Below are 17,517 nucleotides of genomic sequence, written 5' to 3' on the forward strand. Positions count from 1 at the left end.
CTGCACTTCGGGCTCTTCCTGGGCATCTACCTGGCTGCCCTCCTGGGCAACGGCCTCATCCTCACCGCCGTAGCCTGCGACCACCGCCTCCACACCCCCATGTACTTCTTCCTCCTCAACCTCGCCCTCCTCGACCTGGGCTGCATCTCCACCACTCTGCCCAAAGCCATGGCCAATGCCCTCTGGGACACCAGGGCCATCTCCTACCAAGGGTGTGCTGCACAGGTCTTTTTCTTTCTCTTCTTTATATCAGCAGAATATTTTACTCTTACTGTTATGTCCTACGACCGCTACCTTGCCATCTGCAAGCCCCTGCACTACGGGAGCCTCGTGGGCAGCAGAGCTTGTGCCCAGATGGCAGCAGCTGCCTGGGGCAGTGGCTTTCTCAATGCTGTCCTGCACACGGCCACTACATTTTCCCTGCCCCTCTGCCAAGGCAATGCTGTGGACCAGTTCTTCTGTGAAATACCCCAGATCCTAAAGCTCTCCTGCTCAGGTTCAGACTACCTAAAGGAAGTTAGACTTCTTGTGGTTAGTGCATGTTTAGCATTTGGCTGTTTTGTTTTCATTGTGGTGTCCTATGTGTTGATCTTCAGGGTGGTGCTGAAGATCCCCTCTGAGCAGGGCCAGCACAAAGCCTTTTCCATGTGCCTCCCTCACCTGGCCGTGGTCTCCCTGTTTGTCAGCACTGACGTGTTTGCCCACCTGAAGTCCCCGTCCATCTCCTCCCCATCCTTGGACTTTGTGGTGTCATTTCTGTACTCAGTGGTGCCTCCAGCATTGAACCCCCTCATCTACAGCGTGAGGAACCAGGACCTCAAGGAGGCAGTGAAGAAACTCTTTGGACACATGCTTTTGTGAACCATTAATATTCACTTGAGTTCCAGGTTTATTTCAGAAACAGGAAAATATTTTTTATTATTTGTCTTTTTTAATATTTTCTCCAAGTTGTGGTTTTCGTTGAAATAAAGTTATTCTTAACATTCTGCCCATTATATTGTCTAACTTACTTTAACCGAATTGTGTCCTGTACTTATAAAACTGGGCTTCACGTGTAGATAAATACAGTAAAGAAGCCAGGAGAAATTCATTGTTATCAGCTGCCGTCTCTTCCCATCTCCTGTGCAGCTGTGGGAGCAGCCCCAGCACGCAGGAGGGGCTCAGGGCCCAGAGCCCAGCTGCCACAGGGAGGAGCAGCCCCGCTGGCCCTCGCGGCTGCCCCTCACTGCCCGCTGGGCTCTGCCTCTCTGCTGCCTTCGGGTCGGGGCTGCTGCTTCCCTGGAGCCATGGTCATGGCCAGCAGCAGGACGTGGCCTTTTCACTGCTGCTCTCTTCTGGCTTCCACATTGTGCTTCTTGTATTTGGATAAGCCCTGAGATCTCATGTATGTTGGTGACAGTCCTGTTATCCCTACATTGGCATCTCTTCATTGTCTCTGCACACCTCTTGCAAACCTGGTTTCAGGAATACACCCAAGGAGCTGCTTCCTGAACAGACCTCTTTCTTTTCTGGGCCTCAGAATGGATCAGAACCCCAGAGTGATCAGTGAAGGACCAAGGGCTGCACTGGGAGCTGCCTTCTTTGCTGTCCATGGCTCAGAAAACAGTAACTGGCCTTGACTGGCCTGGTACTGTCCCAGTGGTACTGGGTCTGATGGCAAATGGCATCCTGGAGAGGAATCTGGAGGTGCTCTGTGCCTGGGCCAGGCCTCTTGTGCTGGCCTGGGGAGCGGGGCTGGCCCTGCGGGGCACAGGCACTCTGTGCTGGGGATGTCCCAGGCAGGAGAGCAGGGCTCCTGCAGCTTCACGGCCCTCCATCTCCTGAGCCGTGGCTGGCCCCAGCGCGGGGGCTGCTGGGGAGGCCCAGAGCCGCCTTTGTGCCAGCAGCTGCGGTGCCTTGCGAGGGGCTGGGGCTGTGCTGGCCGTGCCCAGAGCCCTGCAGCAGCCTGCGGTGGGCACTGGCCTGGGGCCAGCCCAGCCTGGGCTGCTGGGCTGGGGAGAGGTCCGGGAGGTGGGGAGAGGTGGGCAGGGGCTGGGCTGGGCTGGGCAGTGCCCGGCAGAGGGCACCAGCAGCGTCAGGGAGCGGTGGCAGCATGCAGGGGTGGGCTCCCAGCAGGGCTTGGTGCTGCAGAGCCAGGGCTGGGGAAGGGAGCCCCGAGCTGCAGGGGCAGGGGACACGAGGCCGCTCGGGGCCCTTGCTGGCCTGGGCAGAGCAGGAAGGGGGCCCAGGGCATTCGTCCCCTCACCGCAGCCTGCCACGACCTGCACGGCGCTCACGGAGCGTCCAGGGCCAGGCTCTGCCCTGTGGTGCGCAGGGAGAGGGCAAAGCCTCTCTGAAAAAGAGGCTGAAAGTGAAAAAGTTCCCTCCGCTGCCCCGTGGTGTGACAGGGCCTGGGTGGGACAGGTTACCTTTATTTGATGTAGTTCTTGTGTAATTTGCATTGGTGATGGCACAAAAAGACAGCTCCTTCACCAGTGATGTACATCCTTCTTCATGTTAGGACACAACTCAACATCCTTCACTCTGCTTTATCTCACAGATGAACTGGATTAGGTCTCCTTGATTATTCTGAGGCACAATGCAATGCTTTTTGCCTTCTGACACTCCAGCACAATATGTGTGACTTTCCCTTCCTCTGTGCATTGACCTGACGGGTCATTTCACATTTTTCACTTTCATATCCCTAGTTGGAAGGGGATGATTCCCCAGAGTGGGGCAAGCTGATGGGTTCCTTCTCAGGCATTTGAAGTGTCCTGCTCTTGAGTCTTTCAGCCCGAGTTTTCCACATGTAAGGAATGGTCCAGCAATTCGTGCCAGTAAGGGATTTGAACGGTTAACATTGAGGCCTGAGTTTAGGTGATAAGAGAAGAAAGGGATTTCTTCAGAGAAAAACTGCTGACTCTGCACGGACATTCAGTAACTTCTGACAACTGGCCAAGAGACCACTAGATAAGGAGGAAGAATATGAGCCTCCCCGTCCGAGCAGCCCCCAAGAGACTAACAGAAACTGATAAGCAGGCACACCTGGGAGGACTTTGGATTCGGGAAACCAATTATAATAACCCTGCCTCTTCTAGAAGTAGTAATGAATATGTATTAGCCTAGGAGCATAAAAAACAGCCGCCTTACGTAACAGGTGTGTGTCCTGGTGGAGCAGAGACTCCCGGTGCACCCAGCGCTGTTTGCTTGCCTCTATTCCTTTAATAAATTGTAAACTTTGATTGTTATCCTATTTGGGACTCAGTCATTTATAACACACAGGTGACCTAGGACGGTAAATGAACGTTTAGGTGTCTACTAGGAAGGAGGGAGAGTGTCTTCGGATCCCAAAGGCCATTTCAAATTTAGGTCTATCCCAAGAAACGGCTGAAGAAGGAATTTGCCTTGAAGAGGTTTCCTGTGCTGGGCTGGGCTGCAGTTTCAAGGAGAAAGACCACTGCTGTCAGTGGAGGTGCCTGGGAAACATCACCTGTCTCCACTTTATCCACCAACGGGCTCTGGTCTCCTGCAGGTCCTTTCAGACAGCTTCCATTCCAGGGAATTACTCTAAATGCACCAGAGCCTCTGGAGGCCTAATGATTTCATTGGAAGCAGAACCAGGAAATGGGATTTCAAGGAAATATTTCAAATGTGAGTAAACTACTCTGAAGACCTTGGCACTGGTTGCTTATGGTCAGACAGCAAAGCTCTGCCTCAGTACCCAGTATTTTCTTCAGTACCTAAGTCATAAAGCAACTACTCATTACCTCAACTGATTCAATCCCTTCCGTAAAATGTCACACAGTGTAGTTTCTCTCATGAAGAAATAGGCATTTTCAGGATGTATATTCATCACATAAAAAGAAATACTGGTGTTCACCTGTACTTGCATTGTCATCGCTTTGTCTATCATGGTGTGTTCCCTCATCTCCCAGGTACATCCACCTGTCTTGATTAAGCAGTCCATGTTGAATGTCTCTTTTCCATCTGCCTCTCTGGACTTATGCACTTCCCATTCTTCTGGTTTGCCCTCCCCTTAGTCTTTGATCATGCAGACCGCTCTCACCGATCCAGTTGCTGCTTTGGGCTTCAGGTAGAAGCAGCCCAGCTTGCCCATCTATCAGCAGTATATAATTTTTTTCCTTAGCAAGAACCTCATCATTTATCATTGAATTCATATGGTATGGATGAATACTAAGACTATTGTTTATAGTTTCCTACCTATCAGTATAAAATACTTCTTGTACAGTCATTTTTAAAAATATTTATTTATTTATTTACTGAAAATTTCTACATTTTTTTCATGTTCTTTGTTTGGAAATAGGAAAATCCCTTCTGTACCTGTGTGCAGCCAAGTGTCTTAGGAAAGCAGGCAGGAGCTAGTGCAAAAGGGCTGTAACATCCAGCTGCAGCCTTGAGTGAAGTCTGGTGTAAGGAAATGAGAAACAAGTGCCACATTGCCAAAGAGAGAAATGTCAGGGCTGGGATGGTGAGGAGCAAGGTTCTCCATGCAGTGTCAGAGCTCAAGAGTCTGCTTTTCCTCCCTATGCAGGTCTCCAAAGGAGACACCCTGGATCAATATCAGTTGGAGAATAATGCTCCAAAACGAAATTCAACTAAAGGCATCCTTAAAAAAGAGAAAAGATTTTTTTCAGGTGCTTCTTGAAATCTTCCTCCTTAACTACACCATGAAAGCTCTCCCATTAGCTGCACAAGACTTGAAGAAAATTATGGGAGAGGTATGTCTGCTTAGGACGTTCTGCATTTTAATGATTTCCATGGTGTATTTTGGTGCTCAGTCTATGAAGCTCAGGTACTGAGAGGAGAATGATGCAACTGCTTGAGAAAGTAAAGTCACGAGGAAAAGTTGAAGTGACTTGGAGTATTAATGGGCCCCACTGAGGGCTGTTCCTAACAAAGCCTCCCCAGGGACTTGTTAGGGCACATAATTGGAGGCCATGATTGCAGACAGGCAAAGCGCTGTGCTGAGAAAAGTCTTGGTTGGTTTTGGTGAAGCAGAAGGGCCAAGGCCTGACCCCAGCCCTTGGGAGGGGAGATCCTGCACCCCCACATCTGGCTCAGGGTTCTTCTTGGGGTCTGTATGATGTGGTGGGCAGTGTGATGCCATGAGAAGAACTTCATTGTTCTTCTTGCACACCCTGCACAGGGTATCAAGGAAGCAAAGAGGCTCAATTGCAATGACTCTGTCTCGTCTCGTCAGAAGCTCTAGCCAAAGGGACAAAAAGGTCAGGGCTGTTGGGGCCTTCCATTCCTGCCAGCACCCTCTGCCTTCTCCTCTGCAGGCTTTCCTGTGCTGTTCCACATTTTATCCTATTTCCTTGAAGTCTGCAGACACCCATCTCTGTTCACCACCTTGATCTCATCCCGGCATTTCCATCATTTCACCCATGTTTCATCAACCCTCACCAGCTGTTCCTTGAAACACAAAGCTAGGATCTGATCATAGATACTCACCAGCATCTTCCAAGCCAGGGGCCTGCTGCTGGCCTTGCAGCTTCTTGGCTAGGCGCTGCCAAGCCTTGTGCCTCCTGCTGTCCAGTCCTGGACTCAAGCAGAAGGGACAGGACAACCCCTCTGCAGGCCTTCTTTCTGTCTGGGTCGTCCTGGGGATGGAGGCAGAGGGGATCCCACAGGCAGCATGCCAAGCAGGGGCCTTCTGCTGGCCTAGCAGGGCCACTGGCAGATGTCAGCCCCAAAGTGCAGATCCCAGGGGGAAGCCAAGGCTGACCTGCCACCTCCAGACACAAGGGACCTCACAGTCCCTTTGCGTGACACGTTCCTGCTGCTGCCCTATCAGCTGCAGAGACAGAAGTGACCTCCCAGTCACTGCCCCAGTCCCATTCCTCCTGCTGGGACAGGAGATCCTGAGGCAGAGCTGAGCGCAGCAGAGCATTGCCACCCATCTCCTCCTTGTGGCCCACAAGCTGATCAGATCCACGGCCCCTCACATCCATCTCTGAATGCCATGGGACTGCACAGCAACCTCGAGGCTCCTGCCTTGCCCCAAGGGGCCAAGCACCTAAAGTTAAGGGCTAAAAAGTGTCTGAAGGTGGGGGGGTTAATGCACAGGAACAAGTGCTTTCTCTGTTCCGTGTTCAGGTTTTGATTAGGGACCTGGAGTCACTTTTCTGGGTTACAATTTAATCAGTTATTTCATGGGCAGGTTTGGTGTTCTGCTTACGGTGTCAAGGTCTGTGGTTAGGGTGTGACCAAGCTTTGTGGTTTAGGATTTTGTTTAGGTCTGCCAAGAAGTCTAGGGTCAAATAAAGCATTTAAATCTAGTGTTAAGGGGAGGGATCAAGGTAAGGAAAAGTGTAAGTGTAAGGTAAAGAATTTTGGCTTCAAGAGTTTCTTTGAGGTCAAGCATTAGGGTAGTAGATTGCTGTCATTGTGTGGAGTAATATTTAGCTTTAGGAATTAAGTTTAAATTTATTAAGTTTTGTTTCCAGAATGACTTCTATGGTCCAGGGTTCCTTTTTCCAGGCCCTCACGCATGGTTTTGTTAAGGATGTGCAGGGATGGGATAAGGAAAGCCAAGGCACGGATGGAACTGAGCTTGGGACGGGATGCAAAGAATAACAGGAAGAGATTCTACAGATACATGGCTCAGAATAGAAAGGCCAAGGTGTTCCCCCTCTGATGGATGAGAAGGGTGAACTGGTAATGACAGCCATGGAGAAGGCTGAGGGACTCAACAACATCTTCTCCTCAGTCTTCACTGCCAGTCAGGCTTCCCAAGTCTTTCATTTCCCTGAACCCAGAGATGGAGGCTGGGGGTCAAAGTCCCGCCTGCTGGAAGTGAAGAGCAGGCTTGAGACCACCTGATGAAACTCAACACATACATGCCTATGGGGCCTGATGATTTGCACCCCAGGGTCCTGAGGGAACTGGCTGATGTAGTTGCCAAGCCACTCTTCATCATATTTGAAGAGTCCTGGCAGTCGGGTGAAGTCCCTAGTGACTGGGAAAAGGGAAACGTCACTCCCCTTTTGATTAAGGGTAGAAAGGAGGACCCAGGGATCTACAGAATGGTGAGCCTCACCTCTGTGCCTGGCAAGATCATGGAAAAGATCCTCCTGGAATCAATGTCAAGTCACATGCAAGAGAAAGAGGTGATCCGAGACAGCCAGCATGGCTTCACCAAAGGGTAAATCATGTTGGCCCAATCTGGTGGCTTTCTACAATGGAGTGACCACATCAGACAGCAAGGGAAGACCGACCGATGTCATCTACGTGGAATTGTGTTGTCACAGTCAGCCATGATATCCTGGTCTCCAAATTGGAGAGATACGCGTTTGATGGGTGCACCATTGAGTGGATAGGGAGTTGGCTTGAAGGTCACATCTAGAGAGCGATGGTCAGTGGCTCTATGTCCAAGTGGAGGCTGGTGATGAGTGGCATCCCTCAGGGGTCTATCCTGAGACCAGTACTGTTTAATAACTTTATCAATGACAGGGACAGTGGGGTAGAGCGCACCCTCAGCAAGTGTGCAGATGACACCAAGCTGAGTGGTGTAGTTTATTGCAACAGAGGAAGGGATGCCATCCAAAGGGTCCTGGACAGATTTGAGAAGTGGGCCCATGTGAACCTAAGGAGGGTCAACAAGTCCAAGTGCGAGGTGCTGCACGTGGGCCGGGGAAATCCCAGACATGGGGATAGGCTGGGAGAAGAACTCATTGAGAGCAGCCCTGCAGAGAAGGACTTGGGGGTTCTGCTGCATGAAATGCTCCACATGAGCCAGCAGTGCGTGGTTGTAGCCCAGAAGGCCAACTACATCCTGGGCTGCATCAAGAGAGGAGTGGGCAGCAGGTGGAGGCAGGTGACTGTCCCCCTCTGCTCTGCACTTGTGAGGCCCCACTTGGAGTCCTGCATCCAGGTCTGGAGCCCCCAGCACAAGAAGGATCTGGGCTGTTAGAGTGGGTCCAGAGGGAGGCCACAAAGATGATCAAGGGGCTGGAGCACCTCTCCTATGAAGAAAGGCTGAGAGAGCTGGGGCTGTTCAGCCTGGAGAAGAGAAGGCTCTGGGGTGATGTCATTGCAGATTTTCAATACTTAAAGTGGTCTTATAAAGTGGATGGAGAAGGACTCTTTACTCAGGTAGATAATGATAGGACAAGGGGAAATGGTTTTAAATTAAAAGAAAGGGGAAATTCCTATTAGAGGTTACCAGGAAAGTTTTCACTCAGGATAGTGAGGCATTGGAACAGGTTTTCCACAGAGGTATTGGATGCCCCATCCCTGCAGGTCTTCAAGAGCAAGTTAAATGAAGTCCTGAGCAACTATGTTCTACTGGGAGGTGTCACTGCCCGTTTTATGGGGGTTGGAACTAGATGATCTTTGAGGTCCTTTCCAGCCCAGGCCATTCTGTGATTCCACGATTCTATTACTGCTTAAAAATATTTTTAAAACTTGTTACGCAGAAGGATAAGAATAACATTATTTCTATCAATATAACATGTTGCTAAAATATTAATAAAAATATACTTAAGGAAATCATTCTCTCAGTTTCCCAAATAACCAGGTAGTCCTGTTAGGATTATTTCTAATATTACATTTTGATAATAAATATAATGACAAAAATGATATGATAATAATCTCAATAATGAAGTCATTCTTGATGATGAAGAAGCATGTATAGAAATAGTTTCCTCACTGCATCTTTGAGCTCCTGGTTCCTCATGCTGTAGATGAGGGGGTTCACTGCTGCAGGCACCACCGAGTACAGAACTGCCACCACCAGGTCCCTGGGTGGGGAAGAGATGGAGGGGGGCTTCAGGTAAGCAAACAGGACAGTGCTGACAAACAGGGAGACCACGGCCAGGTGAGGGAGGCACATGGAAAAGGCTTTGTGCCGGCCCTGCTCAGAGGGCATACTCAGCACTGCCCTGAAGATCTGCACATAGGACAGCACAACAAAAAAAAAACAACCAACACCTAAATCAAAGGTGACTGCAGTAAGCCCAACTTCCCTGAGGTAGGCATCTGAGCAGGAGAGCTTGAGGATCTGGGGGATTTCACAGAAGAACTGGTCCACAGCATTGCCTTGGCAGAGGGGCAGGGAAAAGGTAGTGGCCGTGTGCAGGACAGCATGGAGAAAGCCACTGCCCCAGGCAGCTGCTGCCATCTGGGCACAAGCTCTGCTGCCCACGAGGCTCCCGTAGTGCAGGGGCTTGCAGATGGCCACGTAGCGGTCGTAGGCCATGACAGTAAGAGTATAATATTCTGCTGATATGAAGAAGAGAAAGAAAAAGACATGTGCAGCACATCCCTGATAGGAGATGTCCCTGGTGTCCCAGAGGGCATTGGCCATGGCTTTGGGCAGAGTGGTGGAGATGCAACCCAGGTCGAGGAGGGCGAGGTTGAGGAGGAAGAAGTACATGGGGGTGTGGAGGCGGTGGTCGCAGGCTACGGCGGTGAGGATGAGGCCGTTGCCCAGGAGGGCAGCCAGGTAGATGCCCAGGAAGAGCCCGAAGTGCAGGAGCTGCAGCTCCCGCGTGTCTGCGAATGCCAGCAGGAGGAACTCACTGATGGAGCTGCTGTTGGACATCTGCTAATTCTGGTCATCAGGTCCTGTACAAGGAGGACAAAGGCAGTGATAATGTACCACAGGCATATCAGAGGAAAACTCTTTCCATTTTCTCACTTAAAATCACCAAAAATTTCCCATTTCCAGGCACATATTTTGAAGGTCTCTTTCATTGATTCTGCCTGAGAGTGTCTCTGGGAGCAGGGGACTCATCTGTGGGCAATGCAAGAATCAGTCCTGCACTACAGCCAGAGGTAGTAACATGGTAGTAACATGGTAGGAACATGGGGTAGTCTCAGATTCCCTTTACTGCTGATATCAAAGAGGTTTCCCCAGTTTTGTTCCCAGTTCACCCAACTGCAGAGCAGGGTGCGGAGATTTAGTTAATTATTTGTTTTCTATTTTTGGTTCTAGCTGCCCCACCACACCTGAGGAGTGTTTCTAAGGCATAAATCCTGGGCGTTCTGCTGCACTCCAAGTAAAACCTTGTGGATCCTCAGAGGCAAAGAGACTGTCCCTTTAGTGCAGAGCGTCCCACAGAGACGACAGCCAGTCTGTCCATCAGTGCTGGTCTCAGCTGTGCTGACATCTCTTTGAGCTACAGGACAATTGCACTAAGGAGGTTCTCCTGAGAAGAACCTGGGTACTGCTGAGAGCAGAAGAAGCCAGGCTCCAAGTGCCCATCTCCAGACCCCTCACCCTGTCCCCGTACTCCCCTTCCCCCAAGCACCCCGAGGGCTCACCCCATGGGCATGTGAAACCCCCATCCCCAGGCAGCCTGGGAACAAGAGCAGCAGCAGCACGGCCAGGTGGAGAAGCCAGGAGGAATGGCAGCGTGCTGCTGCCAGGGGAGGCAAGGCCAGGGAGGGACAGACGGACACTCAGCACACCCTCCTGTGCTGCAGCTCTGCCTGCAGAGGAGGCAGCTCCTGCTGGGGACAGCGGGGGCTTGAGGGCAGAGGCTGTGCTGGTGGCAGAGGAGAGCAGGGGGTGTCCCAGGGAAGGCGCCTGCCCTGCAGGGGCTGGCTGGGAGGTGCCTGAGCCCTCCCTCGCACAGCATTTCTGGCAGCAGCTCCCTCTCACCGCCTGCCCATGTCCCTGCTGCCTGCCCGTGTCCCTGCTGGGAGCCGCTTCTGCGTCCCCACGTCTCCTCCCTGTCCATGCTCACAGACCCATCCCACAAGATGTGTACTCGGATTCACTCAGATTCCCTTCCAATGCAGGAATCTGAAAGCACAGAGTCCAAAAAATCTCTTCCCTTCAGATAAACCAAGCCTCTGTCTTCCCTTTGAAATTTCCTCTTATAAATGCCATTCTCTACAGCTTCTTCTACACTTTGCTGGAGAAAGAGAGAGACCCATCCCGACAGATGCTGTCAGGCATCGGATGTGCCAGCTGCAGAAGACCCCTCTGGCAACCCCACCTGCATGGTCCTGCAGCCAGAGACGTACCTTGTCAAGGGCTGTGCAGATTTCTCCTGCAGGCAGCTCTCAGCATCCTCCCACTGCCAACTGCCTCCAAGCCCTCTCTCCTTCTCTCCTCTCCCCGTGCCACCTGCGTTCAGAGCCCCCAGCCCTGCTGCGCTGTGCACAGGAGCTGCTCCTGGGCACAGCTGTCTCTCTGCACCAGGGCCCTCTTGCCACGAGCTCTCTCTGTCCCACGAGCCCGGCCCAGCTCAGCACCACACGCCCAGCCCAAGGCATTGGAATCCCCCCTCGGGGGGCTTTGGAGAGGAGCCCACGAACCTCAGGCACTGAGAGACAATTGAAGACATCTCTCAACAAGTCCAAGTCAGAGGCAAGTTTCCTGCAGTGTCCCCCTGAGGGCCAGCACTGACACAGCCTCCCTTGGAGCTCGTTAGAGCAGAGCATTGGAGGCAGTGAGGGCAAGGAGTCAAAGGCAATGTGAAGGCGGCACTGATGTGTAGGAAAACTGGATGTGTTTCACCAAGCAGAAGGGCCAGGCCTTGACCCCCAGCCCCTGGGAAGGGAGATCCTTTCCCTTCACACCTTGCTCAGGGCTCTTCGTGGGGCAGGAGGAGATGGGGATGTGCATGGGCAAGTGCAGGAGAATGGTACGAGCCCTGCCTGGTTCATGGGTGGGGGCGAGGAGGCAATGAGGCCCTGGTGCTTTACCGAGAAGCTGTCTCCTCCTAGGCCTCAGTGGCAGAGACAACAGCCAGAGCCATGGACACAAAGCCCTGGGTCCTGTTGGGACTTTCAGCCTTGCCTATTTCCTTGGTCCTCTGATGACCAGTGTATCCTACCATCTCCCAGACCTGTACTTTCTCTGCTGGCTGTAGATCCTTGTCCATGAGCTGTCATACAGGGTCTTAGCTGAGTAGCTCATATGAGACCACTCGTGGTACCCGGGCCCTCCTCCTCCTGGGCACTGCTCACTCAGCAGGGTCCCAGACTGCCCTGGTGTGTGGGGTTCCTCTTCCTCTGGTGCAGGACTGGGCTCTCCTTCTTTTAAATGTCAAGATGTTTTTGTAGGCAAAATCCTGCAGTTTCTCAAGTTTTCCCTGGACAGATGCTCCCTTCTGTCAGCTGTTAACATCTGCAGGAAGACAGTTCAACCTTTGTGTGATTGTGCTATCTCTGACAAGCAGCATCAGGAGCTGCAGGAATGTTTGGATAAAACAGCACAGAGTTTGTTTGGATGAACAGCACAGAGTCATAGAAGTGCCCGGCAGAGGGCACCAGCAGCGTCAGGGAGCGGTGGCAGCATGCAGGGGTGGGCTCCCAGCAGGGCTTGGTGCTGCAGAGCCAGGGCTGGGGAAGGGAGCCCCGAGCTGCAGGGGCAGGGGACACGAGGCCGCTCGGGGCCCTTGCTGGCCTGGGCAGAGCAGGAAGGGGGCCCAGGGCATTCGTCCCCTCACCGCAGCCTTCCACAACCTGCACGGCGCTCACGGAGCATCCAGGGCCAGGCTCTGCGCCGTGGTGCGCAGGGAGAGGGCAAAGCCTCTCTGAAGAAGAGGCTGAAATTGAAAAAGGTCCCTCCGCTGCCCCGTGGTGTGACAGGGCCAGGGTGGGACAGCTGACCTTTATTTGGTGTAGTTCTTGTGTAATTTGCATTGGTGATGGCACAAAAAGACAGCTCCTTCACCAGTGATGTACATCCTTCTTCATGTTAGGACACAACTCAATGTCCTTCACTCTGCTTTATCTCACAGATGAACTGGATTAGGTCTCCTTGATTACTCTGAGGCACAGTGCAGTGCTTTTTGCCTTCTGCTACTCCAGCACAATATGTGTGACTTTCCCTTCATCTGCGCATTGACCTGACGGGTCCTTTCACACTTTTCACTTTCATATCCCTAGTTGGAAGGGGATGATTCCCCGAAGTGGGGCAAGCTGATGGGTTCTGCCTCAGCCATTTGAAGCGTGCTATGCTCGAGTTTTTCAGCCTGAATTTGCTAGAGATGACCCAGGAAGGTAAATGGATATTCATGTGTCTAGTAGGAATAAGGAAAAGTATCTCAGGTTCCCAATGGCCATTTCTGATTTAGGTCAGTCCCAGGAACCCACTGAACGAAGGTGTTGTCTTTGAAGGCGTTTCCTGTGCTGGGCTGGGCTGCAGTTACAGGGACAAAGACCACTGCTGGCAGTGGAGGTGCCCTGGGAACTCCACCTGGCTCCACCTGATTTTCCCAAAGGGCTCCGGTCTCCTGCAGGTCTTTTCTGACATCTGCTGGTCCAGGGAAGTGCCTCAAACACAACGGGGCCACAGGAGGTTTTCCCTGGTTGTGCTTATGGTCAGACAGCAAACCTCTGCCTGAATACCCAGTAATTTTTTTAGTACTTCACTAATAATGCGACTACTCATTACCTCAAATGATTCAATCCCTTCCTTAAAAAGTCTCACGTGAAGTGGAATTTCTATCACGAAGAAATGCTAATTTCCATGATCTATATTCAGCACTGGAGAAGAAATACTGGTGTTCACCTGTACTTGCATTGTCATTGCTTTGTCTATAATGGTGTGCTCCCTCATCTTCCAGGCACAAAACCCATCTTGATTACACAGACCCTGCTGAATGTCCCCTTTCCAGCTGCCTGTCTGGACCTATGCACTTCCCATGGTTCTCCTGCTTTGCCCTCCCCTTACTCTTTGATCACTCAGACCGCTCTCACCAACCCAGTTGCTGCTTTGAGTTTCAGTGAGTTCCAGCTCGTCCATCTCTCAGCAGTCTGTCTCATGGTTCCTTAGCAAGAAACTCATCATTTATCATTGAATTAGTATGATATGGGTTAATATTAACAATATAATTTTAAATTTCCTATTAATCAGTGTAAAAGACATCATGTACCGTCATCCTTTTGGGAAGGTAAACTTCACTGGAGGGAAAAAAATGAGGAACTTGAACTTTGTTTTTTTTTGTTGTTTGAAAATTGCAGCATGGTTTCCTATTCTTTGTTTTTAAATAGGAAAAACCCTGCTCTTCCTACCCTAGGCAGAGCTCCAAAGGAGAAACCCTAGACCAGTATCTATAGGAGAATGATGCTCTAGACTGAAATGGTATAAAATTCAGACTTTAAAATGAGGAAACATTTCTGTTAGTTGCTCTTTGAAATCTTCCTCCTTAACTACACCATGAAAGCTCTCCAATTAGCTCCACAAGTCTTAAAGACGTGAAGAAAACTGTGGGAGAGATATGGCTCCTTAGGAGATTCTGTGTTTTAATGAGCTCCATGGTGTATTTTGGTGCTGAGTCAGTGAAACTTGGGTACTGAGAGGAGAATGATGCAACTGCTTGAGAAGGTAAAGTCAGAAGGAAAAGTTGAAGTGACTTGGAGTATTAATGGGCCCCACTGAGGGCTGTTCCTAACAAAGCCTCCCCAGGGACTTGTTAGGGCACATAATTGGAGGCCATGATTGCAGACAGGCAAAGCGCTGTGCTGAGAAAAGTCTTGGTTGGTTTTGGTGAAGCAGAAGGGCCAAGGCCTGACCCCAGCCACTGGGAGGGGAGATCCTGCACCCCCCCGTCTGGCTCAGGGCTCTTCTTGGGGTCTGTATGATGTGGTGGGCAGTGTGATGCCACGAGAAGAACTTCATTAGGACACCTCCCCACCCCTGCACAGGGTATCAAGGAAGCAGTGAGGCCCCATTGCAATGACTCTATCTCATCTCCTCAGAAGCTCTAGGCAAAGGGACAAAAAGGTCAGGGCTGTTGGGGCCTTCCATTCCTGCCAGCACCCTCTGCCTTCTCCTCTGCAGGCTTTCCTATGCTGTCCCACACTTTGCCCTATTTCCTTGAAGTCTGCAGACACCCATCTCTGTCCACCACCTTGCTCTCATTCAGGACTTTCCATCATCTCACCCATGTCTCATCAACCCTCATCAGCTGTTCCTTGAAACAAAAAGCCATGGTGTGATCACAGACACACTTTGGGTGACCTCTGGCACCACAGCACGACCCTTAGAGGGACATTTCTTCCTCCTTGTCGCCAGTGCCAACCTTCCAATATGCTCCTTGTGGCACTTTTTTCTCTCTTGCTCTTTCCTACCACCAAAGAAAGCTCCATCAGGGTGGAAACCACTCCTGAAGCAGGCATCCCAACCCATCAGGCTCCTTGCGGCCTGTCAGCCAAGCACACAGAAGTCACCTCAGCAGCATCTCCCAAGGCCTGGGCCTGCTGCTGGCCTTGCAGCTTCTTGGCTAGACACAGCCAAGCCTTGGGCCTCCTGCTGTCCAGTGCTGGACTCAAGCAGAAGGGACAGGACAAGCCCTCTGCGGGCCTTCTTTCTGTCTGGGTCGTCCTGGGGATGGAGGCAGAGGGGATCCCACAGGCAGCATGCCAAGCAGGGGCCTTCTGCTGGCCTAGCAGGGCCACTGGCAGATGTCAACCCCAAAGTGCAGATCCCAGGGAGAAGCCAAGGGTGACCTGCCACCTCCAGACACAAGGGACCTCACAGTCCCTTTGCGTGACACGTTCCTGCTGCTGCCCTATCAGCTGCAGAGACAGAAGTGACCTCCCAGTCACTGCCCCAGTCCCATTCCTCCTGCTGGGGCAGGAGATCCTGAAGCAGAGCTGAGCTCATCAGAGCATTCCCACCCTTCTCCTCCTTGTGGCCCACAAGCTGATCAGATCCATGGCCCCTCACATCCATCTCTGAATGCCATGGGACTGCACAGCAACCTCACTGTTCCTGCCCTGCTCCAAGGGTCCAAGTTCTTAAAAATAAGTTTTAGGAGAGGGGTTGATGGTGAAGAGGTTAATGTACAGGAGGACAGAGTTTAGATGTTAGTTGTTCATGTATGGCATTAGGGACTACAGCGAACATTTCTGGGTGAGAGCTCAAGCAAATATTGAGTGGGAGGGTTTGGTGTTGTTCTTGGGGTGTCAGGTCTGTGGTTAGGGTATGTGCAAGCTCTTTGCTTTAGCATTTTGTTCAGGTCTGCAAAAAGACTTGGGTTAAATAGAGCATTTTAATGCTTGTGTTAAAGGCAGGAATCAGGGTGAGCAGTAGAGTGAAGGTAAGGGAAAGGTGTTATGGACTTTTTTTGGCTTCAAGGGATATTGTGGTCAAAACTTAGAGCAGTGGATTCCTGACAGGGTGTGGAGTGGCATTTAGATTTAGGTATTAATGTTACAGGTTAAAATAAGGTAAGGGCCTCACATGTCTGCTTTAAGTCAGCTTTATGGTGAGATTGATATTACCTGAGCATTCTTACCTCTCCAAAATCATTAGCTTCTGCTGGCCAAGCTCCTCTTCCGTCCCCCAGATCTCACATCTCTCCTGGCCAGCCTTCTCCTGACTTCCCCGTATCAGTCATCTTCTTAGGGGCAGATTTCTGATGGCTTTCATGAACTCAGAGTATCTGTCTCACCTCGGTTGGCTACTCTATTCCTGAGAAAGAAGGAGCTCCGAAGCCAGCACGGAGAAGGACACAAAGGCTGTAGAAGCATCATTCACAATGTGCCCAGCAGCTCTGCAACACCACAAAAGTGTGCTTCCTACCTTCAGTTTTGGTCCCAGTATGTTCCTATGGACACAGGGTAAGTTTTTTCAGGCCCTCATGCAGGCTTTATGTTCACCCAGGCATCTGGAAGTCAGTGGCGCCCTCTGTGTAGAAAACTGAAAGCAGCCCTGAAGGATGAGTTCTGGGAAAAGCTGAAACCTCTGACATGACAACCCCTGTTCAAGACCTCATCCTCTATGGGGGCTACCAGCTACTTAGGAAGAGAGGATCTCACAAACTGTGTGCAGAGCAGATGCATCTGGTGGCCTGTCATGGAGACCAGCAGATGTGGGCCTAAAGGCACAGATCCCAGCCAGGAGCCAAGGGATGACCTGTCAGCTGCTTCAGAAAAAAGTCACCTCACAGGCCACTTAACAGCCATTAGCTTCCTGCTGGACTTGGAGCTTCTGAGGCACCACTGAGCTCATAATACCACACCTACAAAACACCCCCTTTTTGGCCCAGAATCTGCCCAGGTAGAAGTGATCTGGTTGTGATCCTTCCAGCCCATGGCACAGCTCCTGGGCTCCCAGCCTCTCTGACACACAGGAGCCAGTGCCGTGCCAGTTCTGGGAGGTGCTAGGGCAGGAGGGACCTTGCAGTCAAATCACTCGCCAGACTCCTTGGCTGGGGCTGCTGCGTGCCCTGGGGCTGCAGAGCTCTCCTCTGCCTGCTCACAGCAGATTGAGCCCTTGAGCTGTGGTGAGTCCACCTTGGAGGAGATCCCCCCTTAGGAGGGAAGTGCTGCAGCGCAGGCCGGCTGTGCCACTGCCGTGCCCACTGCCTGTCCCTGCCTGCAGTCCCAGCACAGCCCCACAGCAGCACTGGCACCAAGCTACAGGAGCAGCCGGGCCTGACCCCACCAGCAGGGCTCAGCACCAGAGGGGGGCAGTGGCAAGAGAGCAGCTCGGCATGCCCCAAGTGCTGGTGCTCCCTGCCCGTGCTGCTGGGATGGGACTCTTTTCCTCTGCAGCCCTGCACATGGCACTGCCCCTGCAGAGCCAGAGCAGCTCTCAGAGGAAGG

At 51.7% G+C, this 17,517-nt stretch overlaps 1 protein-coding gene across 1 annotated transcript; it reads right to left on the reverse strand.

Annotated features, from left to right (window-relative positions):
- Positions 1–8,608: 8,608 nt before the first annotated feature.
- LOC310890590 (olfactory receptor 14C36-like) lies at positions 8,609–11,032 on the reverse strand (the record flags this gene model as incomplete). Its single annotated transcript, XM_083852907.1, has 1 exon — positions 8,609–11,032. The coding sequence occupies exon 1, from the start codon at positions 9,545–9,547 to the stop codon at positions 8,609–8,611; it is 939 nt and encodes a 312-aa protein (XP_083709033.1). The 5' UTR covers positions 9,548–11,032.
- Between the last annotated feature and the right edge of the window lie 6,485 nt (positions 11,033–17,517).

The sequence above is a fragment of the Anser anser genome (genome assembly GCF_964211835.1).
Source record: "Anser anser genome assembly, contig: HAP1_SCAFFOLD_32, whole genome shotgun sequence".
In the NCBI taxonomy this organism is placed as follows: domain Eukaryota; kingdom Metazoa; phylum Chordata; class Aves; order Anseriformes; family Anatidae; genus Anser; species Anser anser.